At 37.2% G+C, this 20,911-nt stretch overlaps 1 protein-coding gene and 1 pseudogene across 1 annotated transcript; one reads left to right on the forward strand and one right to left on the reverse strand.

Annotated features, from left to right (window-relative positions):
• Nucleotides 1-5,540: 5,540 nt before the first annotated feature.
• LOC140982128 (glutathione S-transferase T3-like) lies at nt 5,541-6,768 on the reverse strand. The gene is made up of 4 exons (XM_073448545.1): nt 6,697-6,768; nt 6,514-6,645; nt 6,416-6,457; nt 5,541-6,327 (listed from the first exon to the last, which is right to left on the reverse strand). Exons 1-4 carry the CDS (start codon nt 6,766-6,768, stop codon nt 5,800-5,802), a joined length of 774 nt encoding a protein of 257 aa, XP_073304646.1. The 3' UTR covers nt 5,541-5,799.
• Nucleotides 6,629-8,523, forward strand: LOC140983287 (uncharacterized; annotated as a pseudogene).
• The last annotated feature ends 12,388 nt before the right edge of the window (nt 8,524-20,911 follow it).

Below are 20,911 nucleotides of genomic sequence, written 5' to 3' on the forward strand. Positions count from 1 at the left end.
TATATAATAGATGTTAGATACTACGTTATAGTAAAATTGAAAAAATAATTTAAATAAAAAATTGATCCAAATATGATGAAACTTGATCTAAAATTACGAAAGTGGACTAAAAACCATGCCCCTATAACTCGTCTTAAAAACCTGAAATCCGACCAAAAAAACTCGACCAATATGATGGAACTCAACCCAAAACTAAGAAAATGGCTCTGAAACTCGACCAAAACCCCCTGATATGCAGCCCAACATTACCCCTAACTAAAAAATTCGACCTACATACAAAGAAATAATCAATATACAAAAAAAACAAAGGAATAGTGAGAGATTTTTGTCAGATTATAACATATAATATAAGTGGGTATAAATAACACCTACAATAAAAAAATTATATTTACATGCTCTTTGAATCCCTATCTTGTTTCAATATTTCTTTGGTTTCTTTGGGGGAACAAAAGTACATACAACATAAATGATTGGGATTGGAGGGAGTGGGGGTTGGTTAACCAATAAAAAATATTTTTAAATTCACAATTATTAACTAAATTAATTACAACGTTAATGATAATAACTCTCTTTGATAAAAAAAAAAAAAAAAAAAATCAGACTCCCTTCACTTTAAAAAAAAATTGAACAATATTATATTTTTAAATGATCCTCTTGAGTACCATATCCCAGATGATTTAATGAATCAATGTAAAATTGAATTAAATCGAGAAATGGATCAAGAGAAGAAGTGCAAGAAAAAACAAGAAATATTTCTTTATGTTGATGAATGTGATAGAAGATGAAATTGTAAATGTGTTTAAAATGAATGAGATGTAATTGGCTATATTTTATGTGTGGAATTTTTATAAATTTGGGACTTATATGTGATTTTTACATGTTTGTCAGTTTTAATTATTATCAATTGATCGTTTTATATTTTCGGTTGAGTTTCGAAATCTAATTCAACTTTGGGTGAAGTTTTATCTTTTGGTTTGAATTTTCAAATATTCTAGAGTTTTTGGTCAAGTTTCAAATCAAGGTAGATTTTGGGTGGAGTTTTATTTTTTGGTTTGAATTTTCGAACATCCTCAAATTTTGGGTTGAATTTCTAAATGTGGGTGGAGTTTGGGGTCGATTTTTTGTTTAAGTTTTCAATCTAGGTCGAATTTGGGTGAAGTTTTATGTTTTGAAGTTTAGAGTTTCCAGCGTAATATATAATAAAAATAAGATTGATAAATATATTATATGATAAAAACGTAATGTATGATATGATTTGTTCTTACATTAAATTATATGAAATTTAATGAGATGAGAAAAAACTACTTTAAATAAATTAAAAACAAAAAATGAAATTTTAAATATGTTATGATATTAAATGATATGATATGAATTCACAAAATAAAATAACATGTGATATGTTTATTGTATGAATGATTGGTTTGATATCATTTGGTATGGTTTGATGATTCATAACATATGATATCATATGGTATGGTATTGTATGATATGATGTGGAAATTTATGATATATTAAGTGATATTTTAGTATATGATTTGTTATTACAAGAAATATCCATTTCTTGAAGGTATGTGAGACCATTTGGCTCATTTCTGCTTAAAAAACATTGTACAAAATTATTATACATTATAAAATATATACAATATAGTTAAACATACAATAAAACTTATCAACAATAGCAGTCCATCAAAAGAGAACTTGGTCTCCCATCTGTCTCACCGACACCAACAATATTTGTTTTTGCATCTCTCATTGTTGTCTCCTCACCATTTGAGAAAAAAGATTGTTACAAAATGATATATTATAAAATTTATACAAAATTTTTAAGGATGAAAAATATCAATATAGGTAAAAGTTACAAACAACGACACAAACAACGACAGTCTCAAACGGATACCTTGCTCTCCTAGATTCAGTAATGTATTTTAAGCTCAACATATTTGTGTGCATGTGCCTCAATACATCCATGACATGTTAAAATCTATCGGCCACCTCCCTTCATAGTAAGGTAAGTTTGCCCTTCAAGCTTGTCAGATGACAACCATACGTATCTGGATAAAATGGAGGGTGCATGAGCGGGGGAGATGAATGAACCCTATATATGGGAGACGGAGAGCGGAGGTGCGAATGATGGCTGGAGAGACAGTGGAATCATGTATATGGGAGATGAAGAGTTCATGAATGGGGGATATAGATGAGCCCTATATCTGGGAGATAGAGAGCGGAGGAAGTGCGAATGAGATGGTCGGGGAGACTGTGTAGACCCATGTTTGGGAGATGGATTGTCCTCGTCCACATCATCCATCTTTGTATTCAGATCATCCTGCTCTCTATCTAGATCGTTCTACTCTGTATCAAACTCATGATGCTGGATAATTATGACTTTGACACCCCGACCCATCAGCTCCACAAAGCGAAGTGTCACTCTATCAGGCTTGAAGTTTAAAAAATTTCTAGTCAAATAGTGCTCAGACAGTAGCTCCTCTGCAGTCGGAGTAAACATTCTGACAAAAGATTACAATATTTATTAAGATTAGCTAACAAACTAAATGTGAATACAAAAGTAAATGAATTGGATTCTTCATACTTATCTATATTGGAACATCATTCAATGTTTTAATGATACCATCCATCGAAGATACATGTAACTTACTCCATTTATTTGTCACCTAAAAGCACATTCGAGCTATTGAGACATTTGAACCTCATCTAGGAGTAGAAAATATGTCACTGACAACAGAGAAACATTCACATGCAAAAATCCAGTAAAAACGCATTACACCAATATATTAGTATAAGATAAAATTAGAAAAATTACTTTAACAAAAACAATATTTATTTACTTGTAAAAGCTGAATACAACCGGTAACATGCAAGCTACCCCACCCATGGTTCACCGGAACAGTTGCGGTGCTTGGAACGGCAACTACCGTTCCAGTTCCAATGTTATGTTGCGGAACGGTTGCGGAACACTTGTATAAAAAAATTAATAAATTCAAAAAATTGGTAAAAAAATTTAAATATAAATTACATCATACTAAAAAATAAAATATATGTGTTGGATAAATGAAAATTGGTCAATGAAAAAGGGAGTGGGAGTTGTTCCACATTGGAAAATAAGTCAAATTTGGTCTTCCTTAATAACTCAAAGTTTGTGCTATGGATTTGGGCCCCAAGAGATACCGAAGTTTTTGGAAGGGGGGAGACGCTGCTAGGCTAGGTCTCGGTGAATTAAACACACGTGCGCCGGCTCGGCGCGGTATGGTGTGGTGAGCTCTTTTGACCGTATTAATCTTTTTGGACAAAATTTATTTGAAAATAATTTTGTCGACAAGAACATACACACGAAAAACAAAAGCCAGCACGCATGTGAGAGCATTTTACAGAAGATGGCGCGCATATGCGCCCAGAATCCGGGCACATGCGCTCGACTTGCTGTTTTCTTCGCACATGGGCAGAACAATGTGCGAGCCTTTCTGGAAATCTGCGCTGCGAAGCTGTGCGTGTGTCCCTTCGTCTTTTCACCAAATGGTTGCCTCGAGAAGGTGTTTTTCAACCAAACAACATGTCCCTTGATTAACCATTGCATCCAATGTAAAAGAGTGTGCCTCTTCTACACATGATCATTTATAAATAAGTCCTACCTACATCATTCAGATAGTTTTTTTTTTGGCCACATTGTTATTGCATTCTCTCTTTCTAACTGCATACCAATTTCGAAAATCACTTGAAAGCTTGCATATATTTCCGTTCCGCTAGGCCGTTTCGTTCCGCATCGCCGTTAAATCGCCGCTAAATAGTCGAAGAACAGCGCTACAAAACAATCACCGATTTACCCTGGAACTTTGGAAAGGCGGTCACCGTTCCCGTTCCGGCCGCGTCACGGCTGTTGCGGCGAACCATGACCCCACCTATGGAATTTCGGATCCTCCATACGTTGTTTGACCAATTTTTGATAATCTGTAAACTTTATGCTGATGTCTTTCCGTAAGCCAACAACTACTTCATAGAAGGCTAATCTATCATATTGATATTTATTAATATTCTTAAAGTCATTAACTAATATAATCTAGTTTGGGTCCACTTCAATATCCTTTCTTCTATGTTGAAGACTCAATACAGCTGTCACAAAATAAAGACTAGAAGTTTAAATTTTTCAATATTTAATTTTTCACCTCTCCCATCTCTAAACTCATCGATCTTAGCCTCCAAATCATTAGAAAATATGTTCTTTATCCCAAAAAATGCATAAACCGAAATCTATCATTCTCAGGTATGATAGGAAAAACTTTCGAGCTATTGAGAACAATGAACAAACAGTACTCCGATAAGGAAAAATGTACTGACCTATTGCGTAAAACCATACAAACTTCGTCGCTGTACTAGCATATGCCTCTTTACTCATAATAAATCATAACAATTGATTCGAATTGTTATAAACTTTGAGCCTTTGGCTCATCTAATCAAATAACCAAATTGTGTTTCTTGGACCAACTGTTGCATCTCATTTTCATTCAAAATGACAATATTTTATTAGACGCGTCCTCGTACTAAAACTCTGATGACAACTTACAGTAAAACATTTCATTTCTTTGAAGTTGGGTGAGGAAATCAATTTGCGTAATACAAATTTTTAATGAAATAAATACTTAATCAAACTAAGGAAAAAACAAAAAAGGACATTATCCTTTGGCCGAAAAAAGAGCGATTTTATTTTTTTTACCGCACAAAAGTCGGCTGAGGAAAAAATGAACTATAACAACAAACGTTCTCTTAAAACAAGGTATGAGGGCATCTCCAACCCAACTCCAAAATGGAGTATTCCTTTATTATAAAAAATGGATTCTCCTCCAACCCATCTTTATTTGTCTACTCCATTTTAGAGGAAGGAATAGTAATCCTCTAAAAATGGAGGACGACTATTCAAATAGAGGATGGGTGAAAGATACAAATGATTACAGAATTACCATTATGAAAATTACAATATAACCCTTGTAGTTTTATCAAATTTTTTGGCCAATTTTTTAATAATTTCGAATTTTTTTAATTATTTTTAATGTTTAATAGTTTTTTGGCCACTTTTTTTAATTTCAAATTTTTTAAATGTTTTTAATTTTAAATAATTTTTTGTCTATTTTATATTTTATATTTTGAATTATTTAATTCTGAAAATTTTATTTTAATTGTTTTATTTTTTTGCATGAATTAATTATAATTTACAATTTATAATAGTCACGAAATAGAATTAATGAACAATGTAATGACAAAAAAATACATAACATATACAATTATTTATTATCGATTTAACTTAACTTGATAAACATGCGATATTTGTAAACATAATAANTTTTGTCTATTTTATATTTTATATTTTGAATTATTTAATTCTGAAAATTTTATTTTAATTGTTTTATTTTTTTGAATGAATTAATTATAATTTACAATTTATAATAGTCACGAAATAGAATTAATGAACAATGTAATGACAAAAAAATACATAACATATACAAACATTTATTATCGATTTAACTTAACTTGATAAACATGCGATATTTGTAAACATAATAAAGTAGACAATAAAGAAACACACACAACAATAAAGATAAACATATCACCAAAAAAAAAACACACACACACACACGCACAACAATAAAGATAAACACATTCTTAGTTCATTGCAATTATGAGAGAACACTAATATGGTGGAAGGTCGGACCCGGATGGTGAAGTTCCTCCGAAGAACTGTACAAACGGTGTAGAAGTTCCGTCGGAGCCATCCCCCGTCTCCATTCTTTTCTGTCAAATTTTTTGTTGTTCTTTGATCAAATATGCACGGACTGATTCATCAACGCACATAGGGTTCATCCTTAGTATTTTGTTTTCTTCTTTAAAAGTCATTATCGCATTCCTTTGTTTCTCAACATCAATGAGTTGTTGTCGATATACCTCAGCATTCTCCATAACAGCCACCATTTTCTCAGTACATTTGGCCATGGTGGAAATGTCCTTCAAGTGTTCTTCAGTATCTTTTCTTTTTGCTTTGGCCTTTTTTATGCCAATTGGACACTGAGAACTCCCTCCTGATGGATTGTCTTCATCCAGGTTTATAGCTAACCCAGATAGCCCTCCAGAATCGGGTGTTGGTGATTCTGTGTTGGGAGAATACTCAGATTGGGATGAGTCGATATTCCCGCGGTTTGCTATGAAATTCGGTAAAATGGCGTTTGATGACCTAAACTTCTCTTGGTCTTTAAGCAAAGACCATACATGATCCAACGGCCAAGTCGATCCAGCTGATTGCTTAAATAAGGCTTTTGCTTGATCCAACTATAATAAGGTATGAATTGTATCTTAGTCGCATAAAGTAAAAAAATATAGTTTCACAGAAATATGATAAAAAAAATTAATTACTCACAATGTCTTTCTCAGAAGCACCACTTGGACGCCTACGTTCCACCTGGCTAACACATGAACTAAAGTTTTGGACAATCTTGTTTATGTTGANCGTTTCACCTGGCTAACAAATGAACTAAAGTTTTGGACAATCTTGTTTATGTTGAACCAGCGACATTGGAGGGCCTTAGTAGTACGAGGCTCTGTTGAGTTACCAGCGAGTTGTTCGTTGTATGTAGCTGCCACTCGTGACTATAACCTATCGCGTGATTGGTTTATACCAATTATTGGATTTTGGGAGACATCAAGATAAGCCATCACGAGTAGTTTGTCCTCCTCGATTTTGAAGGCATCACCACGTTTAGATAAAGTCATTTGATTGTAAATAATTATTCAATTTGTAGGAGTGGTCTCAAAGCTTCGTATGATGCTTCAATTTATAGCCAAAACATTTTGATAAGAAATCTGGATCAACGGTCTCAATTAAAATTAAATCTGATCTAACGGTAGAAATTTAAATTATTTAGATTGATTTGTTTGGGGATACGAAATTTGATCTAAAGGTGTGTATTGAAAGAACTTTATTTTAAATGTACAATGCATCTCTGAAATATTATAGAGTTTTTTTAATTTATTAGTGGGTGAAAACTCATGCCAAATGACTTTTCTTTGCTAACAAATACACAACCCGTGACAACTGCAAAAAATATAGACAAGAGTTGACAGATGAGTTGTCTCTGATTGTGACTAGACAACACGTGATAGATGACTGCAACTAGACAACCCATCACATGGTTTTTATTTGAAATGCACAACCCGTGACAGCTAATATATAGACAAGAGTGGGCTATTGAGTTGTCTCTGATTATGACTAGACACCACGTGACAGCTGACTGCAACTAGATAACTCCTCAGTTGGCTTTTAGTAGAAATGCATAGCCCGTGACAACATGCATTATATAAATTAGACAACCCCCCTTGTCAGTTGGCTTTATTGAAATACACAACCCGTGACAAAAAAAATGAGTTGGCTTTTATTCCATATAATATTAAAAATAAATTAAAATATCTAACATAACTAAACTAATAAGTGTCACCACTTATTTAAAGACCAGTGACTTCTTGATAATTTACTCAACTTGCTCAAAAATGAATTTTCATGAAGGAGGTCCTTCAAGTTTTTCTTTCTATGTGTCCTCGTCGTCATCTAACGACGAAAATCAACCTAGTGCCAACATACAGAATGAGTTGAATCGCATTGACAAACAACAAACGGTTTTAAGCCAACTCATAAACAGTGCTACCGTTGGCTCCAATTACTTCCAAGAAAGTGATAATTTGCACCGTCAAGGCTCGATCAATGGCCATGTTGTGATTAATCGAGACAGATTAGCTGCCGAACAAAGCTTGTACAATGACTATTTTTCTGAGTCTCCAATGTACAATGAATCAATGTTCAAGAGACGTTTTCGAATGTCTCGTTGGCTATTCTTGCGAATTATGGAATCCGTTCAACAACATGACAATTACTTCGTACAGAAAGTAGATGCGTTGGGGAGGCCCAGGTTGTCCCCATACCAAAAGATAACAGCTGCAATGCGTATCTTAGCATACGGTATGACGGCAGATTCAACGGATGAGTATATTAAAATCAGAGAGTCTACTGCGATTGAAAGTTTAAAAAGATTTTGTCGTGCTGTGGTGGAGGTTTTTGGTGACTGGTATCTTCGGTCTCCAAATGCTGAGGACATTGAAAGGATTCTCCTTATTGGAAAACAACGTGGATTCTCGGGGATGCTAGGAAGCCTAGATTGTATGCATTGGAAGTGGAAAAACTGTCCAACAGGTTGGGCTGGACAATATGTTGGTCGTAGCGGGAAACCAACCATCATTTTGGAGGCCGTAGCAGATTACGAGTTGTGGATATGACATGCATACTTTGGTTTGTCAGGTTCAAACAATGACATTAATGTGTTATCAAAATCCCATCTCTTTGTTAATTTGGTCAATGGTGTAGCTCCCCCTGCTAACTATGTCATACAAGGAAAAGAATACACCATGGGATATTACCTAGCAGATGGTATATATCCAAAGTGGGCTACTCTAGTGCAAACAATCCACAATCCTTAAGGTCCAAAGAAAAAATATTTTGCAGCACGACAAGAAAGTTGTAAAAAAGATGTTGAACGAGCATTTGGAGTATTGCAATCAAAGTAGGCGATAATCACTGGACCTGCACGAGTTTGGAGCAAACAAGTGCTGCATGATATCGTGACAACATGCATTATAATGCATAATATGATTATTGAAGACGAAAGGGAATTGAATGTGCCAGTCACAGATTATCGTGAGGCACCCATCCCAGATGTTGAAATGGCACGTAATGAGCATGTCCGATTTCAAGAGTTTCTTGCATGCCATCGTAAAATATAAGATAAATCGGCTCACTATGCACTCCGAGATGCTCTTATTGACCATTTGTGGGAGGAGTACAGTAATTCGAAATATTAGTATTTTTAATTGTCAATTTGTGTGTTGTTCTTTAAATCATGTGTCGTTTATGTTTGTCTTGATTTATATTTTATGTCTGTTTGATGAATGTTGTCTTTTGTTTACAATTTGATGACAAAATAAATGTATTGTTTTAAATAAACAAGTCGAATACACATGTAGTTGTGTTATGTTTAGCGAATTAATTAAGTTTAGTTAAATAATACATTATGAAATTAATTGATTATATATATGTGTGTGTATTTGAAAATGAAATAAATTAGAGAAATGAAATATTTGGTAATATTTAAAAGATATGGGTTGAAAATGAAATAAATTAAAGAAATAGAGTATTTCTTAATATTTAAAGGAAATGAGTTGAAAATGAAATAAATTAAAGAAATAGAGTATTAAGTAATATTTAGAGGATATGGGTTGGAGAAGGTTTTTGAAAATAGAGATCATGAATATCTATTTAGATGATAGAGGATGAACAATAGAGGATATGGGTTGGAGATGGCCTGAGAAATGTTTTAAAAAAAGGGTTTTATATATTCTGGGACGAGTTTTTGATTGTTTCATACAAAAATCGACCTAGAATAAAACTAAAAATTAAAAATGTTTGTTAAAAACATGGGTGCGAGAATATGTTTCGAGACCAATTAATAAAAACTCACCCCAATCATAAAAAATCACGATTTTAAAAATGTGGTATCACTACTAAAAAAAGGCAAAAGACAACGGTTAAAAACCGTTGTCGTAGGTCAAATAAAATCGTTGTTAAAAGCCCTGTGGTTAAAGGGTGTGCTCAAAGACAACGGTGAAAAACCGTTGTCGTAGACGTCTAAAGACGACGGTGAAAAACCATTGTCGAAGGTATATAAAACCGTTGTTAAAGGTCATGTGGTTAAAGCATTCGCTAAAAGACAACGGTTTTGGAGTGATGTGGTAATTACAAAATTAATTCGCGACGGACATCATCGTTAACCGTCGCTACAATTAGCGACGGTCGTAATTTAAACGGTCGCTAAACAGCGACGGTTTAAAATACCGTCGCTAAATTAGCGACGGCATTTTATAAACTTCGTCGCTAATTTTAGCGACGGTTTCGTATGCTGTCCGTCGCTAATGTTTTCAGTAAAATAAAAAAAAAAATTCACTTTTAATATTTTAATAAATATACAAAAAAACTCACAATCTAATATGCTAATTATATTTTTGATTTACCGTCGAAAATACTATATTCTTGATTTTAAAAATTTATTAAACTTTAAAGAGAAAATCGAAACTAAAATTGTGTAAGGGAGAAAAATTTTAAGTGTTGTGAAGTGGTATGGTAGAAAATTGACCGAGGGTGCACTACAACAAAATTGGCTTTTCGCAGCGCGCAAATTCGCTTTTCGCGGCGCACATTGCACGCTGCAAAGTTGCAAGCTGTTGAAAGTTCAAGATTATTCTCGGAGTGCATAAGCACGCCGTTAATACAATTATCCGCTACGCACGCCGTTAAAACTATTATTCGCGGCACGCCTACGCACGATGTTGATAGTCATAGCATAACTATCGCTAATTAGCGACGGTTTTAACATTCCGTCGCTAATATTAGCGACGGTTCTAAAATTCCGTCGCTATTTTAAAAGACCGTCACTAAATTGCGACGAAGTTTCAAAAATCCCGTCGCTAATTAGCGACCGAATTAAAATAACTGTCATTAATTTTAGAGACGGTTTATGCCAAATCCGTTGCTAATCTTGTTATTAAAATTAAAAAAAATTACGTTTATAATTTAATAAATCTTAAAAAAACGTACACTATAATAACAATATTCATCTTAACTAACACTTAAAAATTTACAAAAAATTGAAACAAAAAAACGTATCTTAAATCGAAACTTAAATTGCTCAAGAGAGAAAAATTTTAAGTGTTATGAAGCGGTGTGGTAGGAAATTGTTCGACTGGTGATATTTAAAGACAATTTGCGACGGTTTTGGTTTTCTCGTCGCTCTTAGCAACAGTTTTGTATTAAACCGTCGCTAATTTGTCGCTAATAGCGACGTACTTATACCGTTGCTATTAGAGACGGTTATAATATAAACGTCGCTAATTTGAATTTTGCGACGGTTGTATTGAACCGTCGCTAACGTTAAAACCGTCGCTAATATAGCGACGGTTTGAAAGAAACTGTCGCTAATATGAATATTGCGTCGGTTTTCAAAAAACCGTCGCTAAATATTAACGGCGCACATTTACATGCACGCTGTCGTTTATATAATTTTTTAACGGCACACATAAACGCACGCTGCGGATATTACTTATCCGCAGCGTGCTTTTTATGCACGCCGTTAACACTATCAAGTGCAATAATATCAACAGCGCACATATGAGTGCACGCCGTTAAAAGTAATATTCGCAGCGTGCTTTTAATGCCCGCCGCTGATGACGTGCTGCGGAAAATCATTTTTCTTGTAGTGGTGGGGATATTTATAGACAGTTTGCGACAGTTTTGACTTTAACCGTCGCAAATAGCGACGGTTATTTTTTTAACTGTCGCCGATTTAAAATTAGCGACGCTTTTATAATAACTGTCGCTATATTTAGCAACGGTTATTCAAAACCTTCACTAAATATAGCGACGGTTAAGTATAAACTGTCACTAATTATAGATCGGCGACGGTATTACCAAAACTGTCGCTAAAATTAGCGACGGTTATTCAAAAACCGTCGCTAAATTTAGCGACACTTTTTACAAAATCGTCGCTATATTTACATCGGCGACGGTGTTGCTTAAAACCGTCGCTAAATTTTGCGACGGTTATACTTTAACCGTCGCAAGATTTAAATTAGTGACTGTATAGTATAACCGTCGCTAATTTTAGAGACAGATTTTACTTAAACGGTCGTAAAATGTAATATTGACAACAAATTTATAGAAAAACCAGTTGAAAGACAACGGTTTTTTACAAACCGTTGTCGTAGCTTGAAGAAAAACGCTAATAGACAACAGTTTAAAAATCGTTGTCGTAGCCCAAAAAAAAAACACTCATAGACAACGGTTTTTAAAAACCGTTGTCGTAGCCCAAAAAAAACGCTCATAGACAACGGTTTTTAAAAACCGTTGTCGTAGATGTATCAAAGACAACGGTGTTAAAGAAATTGTTGTCTTTGAGCGGATTTTTTTAGGCTACGACAACGATTTTTGTTAAAACCGTTGTTAAAAGTAACAAAACAACGGTTTTATTAAAAACTGTTGTCTTTGATGTGTTGTTGAATCCGATTTTTCTTGTAGTGTATGATATATAAATGATAATCTATGAATGGGCCCATTCATAGGGTTTTAAAAGTCTCCCCCTCCCAAGTCGAACTGAATCGCAGGTTCGAAGTTCAATTACTTGCATTGTCATCGGGATACAACAGGTGGGTAGTGTATTCTCCTCCTGCCGCTCGTTAGCCTCCAAAAATTTTGAAGCAAATTAAATCACCTCCCAACTCTGAAGGACCAGATCTAATATGGGTCTTCCCTGTAAATAGATGTCCCTTTCTCACTTCATTCTCACTTCTCCCGCGTAGAATTTTCTCTGGCCTTCATTCACCAGCTCTCCCCCGCCTACACCTCACCCGCGCGCTAGCCCTAGTGCAGTTTCACCCTCGCCCGATCACCTCCCCAACAGCTGCGCCCACACTCACTTACCTAGATTGCAAGCGCCGCGCCAGCCTTCGCCCTTGCCCCTATAGCCTCTCGCTTGCGCCTCGCCACATCGTCTCCTCCGCTCGCTCGCTCTCGCCCACCAGCCCGCGGCGCCCTCACCAACCTCCCTTGCTCTCCCACCAGCCCGCAGCACCCTCGCCAACGTGCTCCTCCCCTTGCCCCAGCAGCCACAGGCTCACCCTCGCCCCCACGTCTCTCCAGCACACGTCTCGCCAGCACCATGTTCTCGTCTCGCCCCTATCCTAGTTCTCGCCTCGCCTTGCCTTTCCATCTGCCTCGCTTCTTGTCCGCACCAGCCAGGCCTCGCCCTCTACCCTTCGCCCATCGCCCCATCGTCTCTTCCCCCATCGCCCTTGCCCACCAGCATGCTCGCCCCTCGTCCTTCCGCCAGACTCTGCTCATCCTCGCCCTTCCTATCCTAGCTTAGCCTCGCCCCAGCATGTCCTCTCGCCAACCTGCTCCTCCCCTCGCCCCGCCGCCACAGCCTTACCCTCGCCCTAGCGCGCACCTCCCCTCGCCTCGCAGCCACAACCTCACCTTCTGACTCCTCTGCTAGGCGATGTCTTAGCAGGAAAATAAAACCTCCACACCCTCACCCTCTGACTCCTCTTCTAGTGATGCCTTGCAGGAAAATAAAACTTTCACACCGTCACCCCCTGACTCCTCCGCTAGGCGATGCCTTAGTAGAAAAATAAAACTCACACCCTCACCCCCTGACTCATCCATATGCGATGTCTTAGCAGGAAAATAATAAATTCCACCTCCTCACCCCATGACTCCTCTTCTAGGCGATGCCTTAGCAGGAAAATAAAACTTTCACACCCTCACCCCCTGACTCCTCCACTAGGCGATGCCTTAGCAGAAAAATAATAAATTCCACCTCCTCACCCCATGACTCTTCTGCTAGGCTATGCCTTAGCAGGAAAATAAATCTTATTTCTCTCTCCAACTCTTCTCCTCTACTAGGCGTAGCCTAAGTAGATAAAATTTAATTTTTTTTCCTCCTCAACTCTCTCTTCTACTAGGCACAGCCTAAGTAGATAAAATTTAATTTTCTCTTTCCAAACTCTGCTTCTCTACTAGGCACAACCTAACTACGTAAAATTTAATTTTTCTCCTCCCAAACTCTTCTCCTCTACTAGACGCAATCTAAGTAAGTAAAATTTAATTTTCAATCTCTTCATCTCTTCTCCTCTACTAGGCATAGCTAAAGTAGGAAAATTTAAGTTTCAATCTCTCAACCTCTTCTCCTCTACTAGGCATAGCCCACGTAGGAAAATTCAATTTTCAATCTCCCAAACTCTTCTCTTCTACTAGGTATAGCCCAAGTAGGAAAATTTAATTTTCAATCTCCTCACATCTTCTCCTCTACTAGGCATAGCCCAAGTAGAAAAATTCAATTTTCAATCTCCCAAACTCTCCTCCTCTACTAGACATAGCCAAAGTAGGTAAATTTAAGCTCATGTCATCCTCATAATAGAACAACATCCAAGAACTTAATACAAGAACTTGGTTTTATTAATTTTCAACAGATTATGCAGGAAACATTCAGAAACGAAATACATTAACATTAAAGTCAAGAGTAATATTTTCTAAGGTGGTAAGCATTCCAGGGCCTCGTTAAAGTATTGCCATGCGCATTCTCCAACTTTTCTCTTTGCTCTTCTTTTCTCTTGTCTATCAAGCGGAGTCAATCTAGCATCACTCTCAACTCTCTGCGATTTCTCCCACTTCTCTTCTGATTCCCTCACCTCCATCACCTTGTCTCGATTCCTATTCAGAGGAACATGAGATGAGAATTGTCCTCTACCTCTAGCTTTATCCTCTTCTCTCTCACCCACACTTCTCTCCCTACCCCTTTTCTCCGCCCCCTCAACCCTACTTCCTTCAGGTCGTTGCTCCATCCTCTTGTGCCATTGTGAATCTTCTAGGTTCACGTACCTTTCTGTCCGAGCTAAAAGATCATCATAGCTCAACGAAGGTTTATTGACCAGTGATTTGAAGAATTCTCCTCCTCTCAGTCCTTGGGTGAAGGTGTGGGGCCCCGGGTCCAATATCTAATACTAATAATTATAATTGTAACAAACCAAATGATAGAGTAAAATACATAATTTGTGGTTCACAAATCCACATAAACATCGTCAAAATAATTTAATTGTCTCAAATGTTTGAAATATAATTTTCAACATGCCAAAATAAAGAAATCCCAATATCATAAAATAGCTCCTAAGACCCGAGAATCCCACTCTAACTCGTATCTCCTCGCCTTGAGCTGGACTCTGGCATCCCAAGCCTCGCCTCACCTACCGTCAAGCACATGAAAACAAGAGGTACCGGACATGCCGGTGAGTATAAACCCAGTATGATACAATCAATAATATATGAGAATTAAAGTGACAAATATTTCATATTAAATTCATAAAGATGCAATATAATGCAATGCATGATCAGAAGCTGTGGGCTATCAATAAATCTCAAGATCAAGTGAATCATCTGGTCATAGGGTACCCAAGGAAAGAGAATCCCCCAGCAACATCCACCGACTCATCCGCTCGAGGTGGGGTGCTGTGTTCTACAATCCCAGGACTATGGTGCGCATATAGAGAGTGTTCAGGCCATAGCAGCGACCTCCGCATACACTATGCCAACTCAACTATAGCCCCATACGTCCAACAAATCAATAAATCAAGGCGACCTCCGCCATATCAAATCTGAATCAACAAGTGGCTCAATATGCAATGTAATGATGCAAATCAATATCATCATTTCGATATTATAATAAACTCATCTCAAGGCCACAATCATCATCAAATCACAAGTAATTCATCGAGCCATAGAATTTTCAATTTAAAATAAAAATGATACTTTTACCTCGTATGTTACCGACCGTAACATACCTTTCAAATATTACCAAAAGAAGATCGAAATGTGTAGGTGAGAAGTCTTGAACCTTCGAAGTCTACTATAACTCAAGAACTCGGATCATTTATCAAAACAGAGCAATTTCTGTACAAAATTCATAATTAATTCAATAATGCTTCGAATCAAGATCCGCAATTTTGATATTCAAGAAAACTCAAATCCCAACAATTGTGTAAAGAAGGAATCCATATCATTTCTTAACCGTAATATGACATAAAAACATTCATTGAATCATTTTGTCAAACACGTGACGTGAGTGCTAAAGAGTTAGCTCCTCTACAATTCCATTTTTTTTCCAAAATATCAATACATACAATACCATCAATCATTATATTAACAACTTTACCTCAACACTCAAACCAAACAACCCATTGTTTTCCCTTCAATCACTAACCCAAGGAAATAAGCTTTCTTACCTTGCTTCTAAACTCTTGAGGAGAAGAACTTCTAATCTCCAAGCAAAGATTAAGGCTTCAATAAAAGATTAATGTCTTGGAAGAAATTGGATTGAAGGAGAAATGAGGAACCCTAGCTCTAAACCGANGCGCGTGTTTTGGCACAGGCGCGCGCCCCTTGCTGCCCAAACCCCAAAAATTTCAGAAACCGGCGCGCTAGGGCGCTGGATCCTGCGCGATGGCGCGCAGTATTCTGCCCAAAACGTATTTTTAACGTCAGAATTTGCGAAAGTGGTAAACTACAAAGTTGTAGCCCTATGTCTTGGCTTGCATCTCCAATTAGCCTCATGTCATTTGAAGGTATGAGTAAAAAGTTATGCTCAATCTCCCAACATGTGTCATTGTAGGAACGACGATATTCACGACACACTTCGGGGCTCTTTTGGCTCATCTTCCCTAATGATTTGACCAAAACTCAAAATAAGAAAGTTATAGCCTTATGTCTTATCTTTCTAATAAAAGTGGCCTCACATCAATTGGATCAATAAACAAAACATTATGCTAAAAACCACAACTACTGCCACATTTTTCATACCGTTTCTGCACTTCCATTACCTATTTAGCTCAAATTCAACCTTTGATTCTACCCATCCATTATCTATTCTATTCTATAACATTCATTACCATTCATACCATAACGTTAAGCCATAAACCATCAAAACTACTGCCACAATTTTATTTTTTTTCGAAATTCGGGCATTACAATTCCTCCCCTCTAAAAATATATTTCTTCCTCGAAATCAATCATCTCTTTCAAGTCTAAGATGTAATGAACAATACTGAAAATAAAACCGAGAATAAAAGCGTACTTCATTTGAATAACTCTGGATATTTATGTCTCATTTTATCTTCTAACTCCCAAGTTGCCTCTTCGACACCATGTCTGTTCCACTGTACTTTAATTAACTGTATCAATTTATTTCTGAGTTGCTTATCTTTTCTATCTAGAATTTTAATCGGTCTCTCAATGTAGCTCAAATTCTGATCTAACTCAACTTCATCGAGTGGAAGTACATGTGAAGGATCTGGATGATATTTCCTCAACATGGACACATGAAAAACATCATGAACACCTGATAACGCGGGAGGAAGAGCTAATCTATAAGCCAAATCACCAACACGTTCCAAAATCTCATACGGACCTATGAATCTCGGTGATAATTTACCCTTCTTTTCGAATCTAACTGTACCACGGAAAGGAGATATTTTCAAAAAAACTCTGTCACCTTTCTCAAAAATCAACGGTCGTCTCCTGATGTTCGCATACTTAGCCTGCCTATCCTGAGAAGCTCTCATACGACTCTAAATCAATTTCACCTTCTCTGTCATATCTCTTATCATATCAGGTCCTACAATTGGTGCTTCAGATAAATCGTCCCAATACAAAGGAGATCGACACTTTCTGCCATACAGTGCTTCAAATGGTGACATTCCAATGCTCACTTGATAACTGTTGTTATAAGAAAACTCAACAAGTGGTAACGAATCCTGCCAACCAATGCCAAAATCCATAACTACATCTCTCAGCATATCCTCTAATGTCTGAATAGTACGTTCTGACTGTCCGTCTGTCTGAGGATGATATGCTGTACTCAAATGCAAACGAGTACCAAGGGCCTCTTGTAAACTCTGCCAAAAATGAGAAGAAAATCTGGGATCACGATCTGATACAATGGACTTGGGCACACCATGCAATCTCAAAACTTCTCTGATGTACAATCTAGCCATCTGATCATACCTATATGTCATCTGATAAGGAATAAAACACGAAGACTTGGTTAATCTGTCAACTATAACCCAAATTGCATCGCAACCCCTCGACGACCTCGGCAATTTCGTGACAAAGTCCATGGTGATATGGTCCCACTTCCATTCTAGAACCTTAAGGCTATGCAGAAGACCTCCTGGTCGCTTCCTTTCTGCTTTCACTTGTTGACAATTCAAACAACGAGATACAAATTCTGCTATGTCAGATTTCATTCTTTTCCACCAAAATTGTTTCTTCAAGTCATTGTACATCTTTTTACTTCCAGGGTGTACACTGAATTTACTGCAATGAGCATCATGCAAAATCTGCATCCTCAACTCTGAAATATTAGGAACTACAATACGATCATTCACAAACAAAATACCCTCATTATTGACCTGAAATTCTGATCGATGTCCTGATCTGACGAGTTCAACTGATTTCTGAATGCTTTGATCTAACCTTTGGGCCTCTTTAATTTTAACAAACAACTCGGGTTCTGCCTGAATCATAAATACTCTTACAGGTTGAGTATCTACCACAAAATCCAAACCAGAAAGACAACATTCTTCTACTAGATCAGATACACTGCTAGTGATCAAAGACATATTACATACTTTTCTGCTCAAAGCATCGGCTGCTGCATTAGACTTGCCTGGATAATATTTTATTTCGCAATCATAGTCTTTCAACAAATCTAGCCAACGTCTCTGTCTCATGTTCAGCTCAGCTTGTGAAAAGAGGTATTTCAAACTCTTATGATCAGTGAATATTTCAAATGTCTCCCCATACAAGTAGTGACGCCAAATCTTTAAGGCAAAAACCACTGCTGCTAGTTCCAAGTCATGCACTGGGTATCTAGACTCATGTGGCTTCAACTGTCGTGAAGCATAGGCAACAACACGTCCATGCTGCATTAATACACAACCCAGTCCTTGATGTGAAGCATCAGTGTGCACTGTAAATCCTCCTACACCTGATGGAATAGTCAGAACTGGAGCACTAGTCAATCTCTTCTTAAGTTCAACAAAACTATCCTCACATGCTTGTGACCAAATAAATGGTGCATTCTTTTGTGTCAGCTGGGTAATTGGCCTCGCAATCTGTGAGAATCCTTTAATAAATCTGCGATAATAGCCTGCCAAACCCATAAAACTACGTACCTCAGGAACTGATGTCGGTCTAGACCAATTGATGACTGCCTCAACTTTACTCGGATCAACTGATATACCAGCACTTGAAATCACATGTCCAAGGAAAACCACTCTATCCAACCAAAACTCGCATTTGGATAATTTAGCATACAACTTTTCAGTTCTCAAAATCTGCAAAACAGCTCTCAAGTGCTCGGCATGCTCAAATTCAGATTTTGAATAAATAAGAATATCATCAATGAAGATCACAACAAATTGATCTATATACCGTTGAAACACACGGTTCATCAAATCCATAAATACCGCAGGTGCATTGGTCAACCCAAAAGGCATAACCAAAAATTCAAAATGCCCATACCTGGTACGAAAAGCAGTCTTAGGCACATCTGCCTCTCTAACTCTTAACTGATGATATCCAGATCTTAAATCAATCTTAGAATATACTGAAGAACCCTGCAACTGGTCAAAGAGATCATCAATCCTTGGCAAAGGATACTTATTCTTTACTGTGGCTTTATTCAACTGTCTATAATCGACACAAAGCCTCATAGACCCATCTTTCTTCTTCACGAATAAAACCGGAGCACCCCAAGGTGAAACACTTGGTCTTATATATCCTTTAGCCAATAGATCCTCAAGTTGTTCCTTTAGTTCCTTCAGTTCAATTGGCGCCATCCTATAAGGAGCTCTAGAAATAGGCTGTGTACCTGGCATCAACTCAATGTTGAACTCAATCTCTCGGACTGGAGGAAATCCTGGAATTTCATCTGGAAATACATCTGAAAATTCACTAACAATTGGAATATCTGCCAATTTAGGTACTGACCTTGAAATATCAATTGCATAAACCAAGAAACATTCTGCTCCTTTCTGCAACAAACGAGTCATGGACAAAACAGATATCAAAGGAATCTTAGCTCGAGAACCCTTACCATAGAATGTCCAGTGATCTGTCATATCAGGCCTAAACTTAACAATCTTCTGAAAACAGTCTACAGTAGCCCTGTATCTTGTCAACATGTCAATACCAAGTATGCAGTCAAAATCAGACATCTCCAACACAATACAATCAAGCTCAATGACATTATCCTCATAACGAAATTCACAACCACTTATCATTTCTGCTGACCTCATCACTTTGCCCAGTGGAGTAGAAATAGATAATGTAGATGATAATGGCATAGAATGCAGTGAATGCAATGAGACAAAGTGCTCAGCTATGAAAGTATGTGATGCACCAGTATCCATCAAAACATAAGCAGGATAACCTGAGAGAAAACAATTACCTGCAATGACATTATCTGGAGCATTATGTGCCTCATCCTCCGTGAGTGCAAAAACTCGACCCTGTTGTCTAGGTGGTTGTCCTACCATGTGGCTACCACTCTGTTTATTCTGATCTGGCCGGTTTGATTGCTGATAGGAATGAACTGTAGGGTTCTGACGATTCTGGTGAGGTGTCTGTCGCGATGATCCCCCACTCTGAGACATATCACTGCCACGGTTAGGACACACTCGAGCATAGTGTCCCACTTGGTTACACAAGTGGCAAGCTCCCGAGACTCCTCTACACTGATCGATATAATGTCTACCACCACACTGATCACAAATCGGACCTGAATAACCAGTACTCTAAACTGAACCAGACTGTCTTGATCCACTAGAACTCGAAAAATTACTACCATGCCTCTTAAATTTCTTGCCTCTAGCCAGAAACTGCTCTCTTATGTTGCCACTGTTACCGCCATTATTACCCTGTCTGAACTGTTGTCGATATTGTGGCTGTTGGGGTCGTTGCATCTGAGAACCTGTCTGCCTAATGATTCCGGTTTCAGCTCCCTTGGCTCGATCAAAAGCCTCAGCAAAAGTGTTAGGCCTTCCGGTATTAACCAAGGTAAAGATATCAGGGTTAAGACCATTTATGAGGTGATCGGCCTTAGCTTCTTCATCAGATGCTACATGAGGAGCAAATCTCAGTAAATTCGAGAACTTAGCAGCATAGTCCTCAATATTCAAATTTCCCTGCTTTAAATTTGCAAACTCG

Source organism: Primulina huaijiensis, chromosome 8 (assembly GCF_012295235.1).
Source record: "Primulina huaijiensis isolate GDHJ02 chromosome 8, ASM1229523v2, whole genome shotgun sequence".
Classification (NCBI taxonomy): domain Eukaryota; kingdom Viridiplantae; phylum Streptophyta; class Magnoliopsida; order Lamiales; family Gesneriaceae; genus Primulina; species Primulina huaijiensis.